Genomic DNA, 10,067 nt, shown 5'->3' on the forward strand with positions numbered 1-10,067 from the left:
CAATCAATTAAATGCTTTCATTCTCAATATCAAGTTCTTTAATGTGAGTGCCGTCAGCAGTGGAACAAACCACAGACACCTTTTTCATAGTTTTTTTTTTTGGAGGAACATGGAAGGAAAAAAAAAAGTAAAATAAAAAAAAAAAAAAAAACAGACAGCAAAGAAAGCTTAATTATTATTATTATTATCCGGTCCAGGACGTGACTAAAGTGGAGCTCCGGCTGTGACCTGACGGGTCGTTCTTTGGCACATTATGACGGCGGGACAATCTGTGCCAAAACCCGTTAAATCATTCGTATTAGTGTCGTACGAATAGAACGAAGCTACTAAAAAAAATAAATAAAAAAAAAATGACATGGGAGATGATGGGATTTTCATGATCTTATTAGATTAAAATTCTGAAAAGAAAAAAAAAAAAAAAAGTGATCGTGAAATTAAAACTAAAAACATTTTGCATTCTTTCTTACATCGCACTGAAGCAAGAGCTCAGACTCTGCAGCTAAATACAGAACACTGGTGATAATAAGCAAGCAGCACAAACCTTGCGCACACACACACACACACACTTCTCCTCAATAAACACCTGCTGAGAAGTTTCTGGAAACATGAGCTCACTCTGTACCTCTTTGATGCTTATATATAATATATATATATATATATAATATATATATATATATATAAGCATCAGTGATGCACGGGACTGACCTGGGAAGACCTACGAACCGTGACGAGTGGCTGAGATGAGACACAAAGACACGGACAGACAGACAGAACACGGACATTCTGAATATTAATTAAGTGCACTTTCACAGTTCAACCATTGTTACGATAACCACCGATCATCAGTCTTCTCCGTTCCGTTTCACATCTCTACAGGGTTTAACGTATGCAACGACGGTCTTGAAGTTCTTTAACCTTGAACGAGTGCACCGGATAAACAAAAACGACAGGCTTGCTTTTTTTTTTAATCCCTTAAAATAAATAGTGCTATTTCTCAGTGCATACAAAAAAAAACAAAACCAAAAAAAAAAACAAAAGGGAAACTTAACACTTTGATGAGAGGAACACAGAGAGAGGGAGAAATATAGTCTAGAGTCCAGTGTGGTTTTATCTACTTTAGTTAGGCACAGGCACTCGGTCACCACAACTTATCCGTTTTAGCCCATTTCACATCCTTACACTGAAAACTTGATATCGTATGTCGTCGTCGTCGTCCGGTTCGCCTTCGACGAACGAGCGAAAAGAGTTCTGTCGTTTTTTTCTTTTGCCGCTGATGCTCCTCGCGCCTCAGAGCATGCCGAAGCCTTTGGCGTAAGTGATGGCTTTGAGGAGTCTCTCTTTAAGTTTCTCCTTGGTGGAGTATTCAGGCAGGAGCAGCACGTTAAAGCAGGTGTGAGACGTCGGTAACCTGAAGGATTTTATACACACACACACAACGTTGGTGAAATGTTTACACACAAGCATGCAGCCAATTAATAAAAAATATGCATGTATGTATATATATATATAGAGAGAGAGAGATAGATAAATAGATATGCGATATATCTCGTCGCTGTCAGGCAGAAACCTCGTATGTCCAAATTTGGTCAATTTCATATTTTTTCACATATCGATGCTATTGGTCAGTCCCCACGTGGGTCTGTTATTTTTACAAGTTATTAACCAATCTAAAGTCTTGAAAATAGCTTGAACACAAATCTCATAACTCCATTGGACACTTCAACTGTCCACCTCTTCCTCACTCCGTGGGAGAGCTTCACGGCATATTTCTCCTCAAGAAGAGTCGCAACGAATCAACACGTCTTCTGAGGTAAATGTCTTCAAAACACTGGGCTCAAAGAAAAAAAAATCTTGACCCCCGCTAGTTCTGGTGCTCGTCTGAGGACAGGAATTTAGCGCAAGACAATCCACTGTAACGCGGACTAAACCCTGTGTACTGCAGATAAGGTACGGCGTTTTTTTAATGTCCTGAAATATAACGGTTTTGGAGATACGAGGATTCCGTCTGACGGTGACGATATATATATATATGCGTGTGTGTGTGTGTGTGTGTGTGAAAACACAAAACTCAGCACTCATGCTATCAGTAACACCACCATTGCTTAGCTTTTATTACCCTGCACACAAAATCATTTCTCACTGAACATGAACACATTTAAGCTGCTCTCTAGCGCCACCACATGGTCGTGACACAGATCTAGCTGCGGTCTTTACCTGTCCGAGTCTGGCCCGTTTTTGGCGATGATCATCTTCAGTTTGCCCAGGCCTCCCACCGGCGCTCTGTCTGTGCCCGTGGTAAACTGCAGAAACAGCCTCTTCTGCTCCTGTCCAAAAGCGTGCACCGTCTCCCAGAAGTCCCTGCGGTCACAAACAACCACAGCAGCATTAATATATAATATATAAAGGGTCGCAGTACAAAGTGTTTTATAGTAAACATACAGTTTATAGGAGGAGACGTGAAGTACAAGACGTATAGAAGAAAACCTGGACAATCTGGTCAAGTGTTAGCCTTCAACTGATCACAACATCCTGGAGGTGGAGCTTTGGACATGGGTGGGATTAGGGTGGGGGCTCAAAGGCTAAATAAACACTCAATGTCTAATCCGAATACAAACCTGACAGGACTTTATAAAACCCTCAATATAATATAAAGAATAATGTGACAATCATCCTGGTTGTTATTATGACATTAATTACTGATTTAAAAAACCAGCAAATCCTATTATTTTGCATTGGAATATTTGTATGGTGTGTAAACATGCGCACACACACACACACACACACAGGCTAGCACACACACACTACACACAGGATAGCACACACACACACAGGCTAGCACACACACACAGGCTAGCACACACACACACAGGCTAGCACACACACACACACACAGGCTAGCACACACACACAGGCTAGCACACACACACACACAGGCTAGCACACACACACACAGGCTAGCACACAGGATAGCACACACACACAGGCTAGCACACAGGATAGCACACACAAACACAGGCTAGCACACAGGATAGCACACACACACACACACACACACTACACACAGGCTAACACACACACACAGGCTAGCGCACACACACACAGGCTAGCACACACACACACAGGCTAGCACACACACACACACAGGCTAGCACACACACACACACAGGCTAGCACACACACACACACAGGCTAGCACACACACACACACAGGCTAGCACACACACACACACACACACAGGCTAGCACACACACACACACACACACAGGCTAGCACACACACACACACAGGCTAGCACACACACACACACACAGGCTAGCACACACACACACACAGGCTAGCACACACACACACACAGGCTAGCACACACACACACACAGGCTAGCACACACACACACACAGGCTAGCACACACACACACACAGGCTAGCACACACACACACACAGGCTAGCACACACACACACAGGCTAGCACACACACACACACAGGCTAGCACACACACACACACAGGCTAGCACACACACACACACAGGCTAGCACACACACACACACAGGCTAGCACACACACACACACAGGCTAGCACACACACACACACAGGCTAGCACACACACACACACAGGCTAGCACACACACACACACAGGCTAGCACACACACACACACAGGCTAGCACACACACACACACACAGGCTAGCACACACACACACACAGGCTAGCACACACACACACACACAGGCTAGCACACACACACACACACAGGCTAGCACACACACACACACAGGCTAGCACACACACACACACAGGCTAGCACACACACACAGGCTAGCACACACACACAGGCTAGCACACACACACAGGCTAGCACACACACACAGGCTAGCACACACACACAGGCTAGCACACACACACACACACACACACACACACACACAGGCTAGCACACACACACACACACACAGGCTAGCACACACACACACACAGGCTAGCACACACACACACACAGGCTAGCACACACACACACACACACACACACACACACACACACACACACACACACAGGCTAGCACACACACACACAGGCTAGCACACACACACACACACACACACACACAGGCCCCAGGAGATGCACATCATAACTTAATCTCAGTAAAACAAAGAGTCTTTAACGTACTTAATAATGCGGCAGTCTCGGTTGTACCCGCCGTCGTATTCCGTGGTTTCTTCAAGGGCTTGAAAGTCCAGATTCTAGAAGTGAGCACAGACACAGGGGTGTTATCCAAACATGGTGTGAGTCAGATCACATGACCGTAACCCTGTAGGCCGCTGACTTACTCTGCTGCCACATATCAGCAGCTCGATTTCCTCCGGCCGGAACAGATACTTCAGCGGGGACTCGTTAGTGACCATGTGGAAGCCTCTTCTGAAGGCCTTGAACTGTTTCTCCACACTTTTGTTCAGCATGTATTCAGCATAAAGTTCTACAAATTCCTGCACAGACACACAGTTAAGAAAAACTGCACTGCTGTACATTTTAAATCTGTATTTGTTTCCCTGTAACGTGCACATGACCAACCTTCCTGTTATCGTTAGTGACCGGGATTTTCTCTCCGCCTTCCTTCAAATCGTACATGAGAGAGTTCCCGAACAGGTCCGTCTGCGAGATCTGGAAGGTGATCATCATGTCCTCCTCCACGTTGCCTTCATACTCTAGCAGTTCCTTCAGACTCTGATAAAGAACCTGACCAAAGTGGAAGTTGTTACAAAAGCTCTGATTCATCCACAGTATGCAGTAGGGCTGGGTTGATACGGCTGAAAACTGTATCACGATATCAGTGTTACATATCGGTCCATATCGATAATTATTGATATTTTTATGACCCATTTAAAATAAGGACCAGGAGTAAAACCTTTTTATTTTAAACTTAACCTTCCTCTGATCGTAATCCCCTCAGTTATTAAGACAGAAATGTCAACAAGCAGGAAAACTCTAATAATTATAATGTAAACATGAGTCTAAAGTCACAATGAACACTTAACTGTTATCTCTTAACATTTAAGGTGCAAAATGTAAGAAATGCTTAATAAAGTGTAATAAAATAGTGCAAAGTGTAACACTGCGGCTCATTTTCTGCTCATCAGTCGCCGGTTACTGAAGAGGAATCCAGCAGACCAGCACGATATGGCGCAACCAAACTGATACTGTTACATGATTGGCTGTTAGCGCGTCACTCTCTACGTTGCTAGGTTACCAGAGAGCGAGTGCCTTTTTTAATGCAACCAAACTTGCTTCGCGACCTCCGTTTTCTTCCGACAAAGAATAAAAAAACATCGAACGTTTTATCGAACACAAAAATTTTATTGATATCAATCACGTGTCTATCGCGATACATATCGTTATCGTTTTATCGCCCAGCCCTAGTTTCTCAGTTTAGAAAAAGAAGTGAATAGTGAACAGAAGAGTGAAAAAGCTGAGCCAACGTTACCGGATGAGAATCTCCAAGGTCTCTGAAAGTTCCTTTCTTCCCCATGAGCTTCCTGTACACCACCATGGGAAAGTGCACGTCCAGAATGCAGTTGTTATAGATGGCCAGACCCAGGACGATCCCGATTAACGTGAACTGGCCTTCGTTCTCAAACGACGAAGGGTTAAACCAGAAGAGCTTTGTGCTTTCATCGTAGGTGAACATGCCTGCAGAGAACACAGAGAGAACACCATGAGGTACGAACACACACGCCTGAGAACTTAATGGGCTGACGTTTAAGTTACGTTTCCAAATTTTCATATTTCCTTTCTGTTTCTTATTATTACTGTTTGTGTAAAGGGACAAAGTAAGGATTTCAAACCACTGTTTTCACTGTGCACATGATATAAAAACTTCTTTAATCTAATTAGAAACTGTTCTGAAATGCAAACGTAAACCAGAATCATTCATTTCCACTGCAGACGTGATTAATGTACAATTAGTGAAACCATCCAAGTACATCTACAGAACCACGTCACCAAAACACACAAGCTGCCTCTTAAAGGGGGGGTCTCTGTTGTTTGAAAGCGAATGTTGACATATAAAATCACCAAAACAAACACGCCCCTAACCCAAATGGGTCCCACCCCTGTATTGATAGCTCCGCCCACACATACATACGTAACCCAGGCAACTAATGAACAGAAATGTGTCTTTATCATAGCTGAAGTGAAGAACAATACGATTGTAGATAAACAAACAAGCAAAAATGACACACAAACATAATCATGTAAAGGACAAAGACATATATTAGTTCTGTGTAACAAAACAAAACCAACGTTACTCACCTATCGAGAAGGAAAAAAGCGCCTCGGCGTCTTAAGTAAAGTTGGTCACATATTCACAGATTGGAGTTTCCCGAGTCAATAACTCCTGAGCTAAACACTGTTACTACACAAAACACGGTTGTAGCTGCGTCTCTACATTACTACGATAGAAAAGAGGTGTTATTTGTGTAGTAACAGTGTTTAGCTCAGGAGTTATTGACTCAGGAAACTCCAATCTGTGAATATGTGACCAACTTCCTGCTCCTTCAGTTCTCTCCAGCACTGGAAAGCTGATCCTATATTAACACGTCCTACTTCTTACCTTATCGTAAGTCTTTCTTCTCTTTCTTTCTTTGTTTTTATCCTCCATGTCAATGTTAAAACCGCTTTCTGCTAATGTCAAACATGCACACTGAACACTCTCTCCGCCCATATTGACAAGACACGCCCCTTTCTGATCATTGGCTACACGTTTGTTTTGTTTGTCGGCCCGACTCAGTTTTCTGAAGCATTGCTCAAACAACGTACACCCCACCTTTAAGACAAAATCATGTAGGTATAGTGAAGACTTTTAAAAGGATAGCAGTTACTTTAAACCGTGGTCTCTGATTGGATAAATTCTGCTCATCCACATCGTGCGTGTTTCATCTCGTTAGGTAATTTTTGAAAAAGATTGTGTTAGTTGACCAGTACCTATATCTGGATTGAAGATCTCCTCTACTACCAGCTGAAAAAACTCTTTGGAAACTCCGCCTTCATCGACACCTTGTTCTCCTTCAAACTCCACGTACAGCTGTTTCTTTAGATCGGCCGGATTCTCCATGGCGATCATCTCCAGCTGAAATTACACGTGAACGCTAAAGTCACAAATATCAAAAACATTGCAGTGTCTCGATCTATTTACAGATTTTTATTACTACGTTCTTGTGAACAGCCTGTTGAGGACTCACCCTGACGAGTGCGTCATCGATGACGTGGTCTCTACGCACTTTGAGACGCAGGTACGGGTTGAGCTGTTGTCCCTGCACCAGGCTGTAGAGCGCCGTGATCCTGCGCTCGCTGTACATGCGGATGCGGTTGTCATAGTAGAGGCCCAGGTTCTTGGTGACGGCATTCAAGATAAATGGGCAGGTCATGAAGGAGAACTTGCTCTCAGTTTCTACCTTGAAAAAGGTGTAGTCTTTGTCCATTTCCAGCACGTCATTGAGAGACTCGTTGATGAATTCGTCAAAAGTGACGAGGGGGCTGCGGCAGTCGGAGACGCGTATGCCGAGCTCCGTTTCAAGCGGATCCACACGGGGACCTTTCTTGGCACGACGCTCCTCACCCAACAGCTCCTGAAGCGTGAGTTCACTCGATTCTGCAATGGGCTCATCGTCTTCGTCTTCACTGTGCCCGACGTCCAGGTCGCCCCCGAGGACGTTGGCGTAGTAGACCACCTTGAGACACTTGGTAGCTGCTACTACACCATCATCCTCATTCACAAGGTTATCGCTGTTGAACTCGTTGCTGATCACGGTGTACGTGATGAGCTGCTGGAAGGTCTCGACTATTCGCCGGATGTGCTCTGCACCGTGTTGTGCCCACAGCTGTGCCAGTTTGGCGAGAGCAGGAAGGGGCAGCTTGCTCATGGCCTTGCAAAACTGCGGTAGTGCCATCTCCAGGTACTCTGGGCTGTGCAGGTTGCTGTTCTCCATCACGATGATAAACACGTTGAGGTAGTCGGGATTGGCGGCATAGGCATTGTGGTAGGTAAGGTCACACTCCACATTGGGTGATAAGTACACCAGCGCGTTCAGGAAGGCCGCCTCCACCTTCTCATTGGTCAGCAACCTGTCGTAAACTCTCCGCACCGCCTCGATGTCCACCGACACCTCCACTCTTTTCCTGACGTGATCGCCGGACACTCCTTCGCTCGAAGAGGCTGCATCCGGGTCCACTTCCATAGCGGCAGCAGCAGCACACGCTGACGCGGCCTCTTTCTCGTCTTCATCCTTGTCCTCGTCTTTGGCCTGCAGCGACTTTAGCTCCTCCTTGGTGTGCTGCTTGGCCTTTCGGAAGCTCTGAACCAAGCTCTCTGCGTTTGAGAACACCCTCCCGATGACACGGATCAGTGGAGAGTAGTCCTCCGTCTCACTGCAGATGGCCAGAATTTCATACACCTTCTCCTCCGTCAAGTAATTCAAATCTAAAATGTTAAGGGGGAAAAAGGGAATGACGACTAATACAAAGACAAAGAACAAACAAAAACAAGGTCCTTCATTTACCTCTAAAGTCTTCCCTGGCGGGAGGAAGGTCCTTGTGGTTCATCTTCCCGTTGCTGCAAGCTGTAAAGTTGTGAGCTCCTTTAGCACTGTTCTCCGGGAAAGCAGAACTGGCGCCTTTCTTGGAGGGATGGAGATCACACAGTTTGGCGTTATTCTTATACAGCTCCAGGGCCTTGATGGCCGCTGCATTGTTATCCATGCGCCGGAAACCTGGGGAGGAGCCACAAGCCTCATTCGTGCAGGCCTCATTTCCACAGCCCTCAGTTAACTGGTGGTAGTACCGCTCGATTAGATGTTTTGCAGCCGCTCGCTTCCTGTAGCACACATTCAAACCGGAAAGCTCTGGATTAGTACGGTTCGGATCTAAGAGTCTGTACAGTGCAATCAAACTGTTCAGGTTATAGATCATTCCAGAACTATAAAGACAATCCAGGACCACTCGAGCACAAGCGATGAGTTCACGATCAAAGCGAATGCTTTATGAAGAGGACGATTACTGCAACAGACGCCGTGTGCCGACAGACATGCAACGTGGCTTTTGCTCAATAAATTTCATGCTGCATTATTCACACTTGATTAAATGTAGAAAGACAGAAAATGCTGCCTTTACCTTTGTAGTATCTTACTGACGAACGATAACGATGAAACATCATTCAACATGCCACACAAAAACGAGTGGAAGTAACATGAAAATAGAAACATGATACTCACATTAGACTTGCTTAAAGTTTCCAAAGCCGGATTCTTTCTCTGAACTCTAGAGAGAACAAAACGTTGTCAGGAAACAATCCTGTTGATGATGAGAGGATGAGTTAGCTCCTAATTAAACACAATCCGATTTATAGCACACTTGTGTGTGAATGTTAGCATCCCACACCCTTGCCCTGAATTCTGACTAAAATGGTAACACTATTTTACATCTTATCCACTTTATTGTTAATTCCCTATTGATCGTTCCCTGACCAGCACTTCAAAATCACCCATCGATAACTAATCCCTGATCGGGATCGTTCTCAATGACCGATGCCTGACCGTTCCTGATCAAATCAGGAGGATAAGCCACATTAGATTTTAGTTCATGACCTTCTGATCAGTCGTCAGGTGCGAATCCGACTCAGGTAGCCTTTCCTCGCTGGTTCAATACAGACCAATAAAATCAGTGTGTAATTGTGAAGTTCACATTCGGTACTGAATACTGCAGTATTTAAAACACTTTGTGCTACGCAGAACTACATGAATCTGACAGTATATCTATATATCTGACAGTATAACAGTGGAGTAAGGAAAAGCTTTTTATTTTGATACCTGCTGCTAAGGGCCTTTTTACACCTGGTCACTTCATGTGTTTTCTGTGATCAGATATCTACCCGATGGTAAAAAGACCAGGTCTAAATGCCCTCAGAAACGTTTTGGAGACAGATATAAATCCGACAGTACAAACCCCTTCAGGAGGTGGTCTGGGACGTGTTTCAGATGAAACTGGACAGGTGTAAATGAATGTGGTTGTTCAAGCC

At 44.6% G+C, this 10,067-nt stretch overlaps 1 protein-coding gene across 1 annotated transcript; it reads right to left on the reverse strand.

Moving 5' to 3' along the window:
* Positions 1-304: 304 nt before the first annotated feature.
* ube3a (ubiquitin protein ligase E3A) lies at positions 305-9,402 on the reverse strand. The gene is made up of 10 exons (XM_060867357.1): positions 9,265-9,402; positions 8,554-8,867; positions 7,237-8,474; positions 6,980-7,124; positions 5,481-5,686; positions 4,571-4,735; positions 4,330-4,485; positions 4,169-4,242; positions 2,215-2,358; positions 305-1,408 (listed from the first exon to the last, which is right to left on the reverse strand). Coding segments are annotated over exons 1-10 (2,565 nt in total). The 5' UTR covers positions 9,267-9,402; the 3' UTR covers positions 305-1,287.
* Positions 9,403-10,067: the final 665 nt, after the last annotated feature.

Source organism: Tachysurus vachellii, chromosome 4 (assembly GCF_030014155.1).
Source record: "Tachysurus vachellii isolate PV-2020 chromosome 4, HZAU_Pvac_v1, whole genome shotgun sequence".
NCBI lineage: Eukaryota > Metazoa > Chordata > Actinopteri > Siluriformes > Bagridae > Tachysurus > Tachysurus vachellii.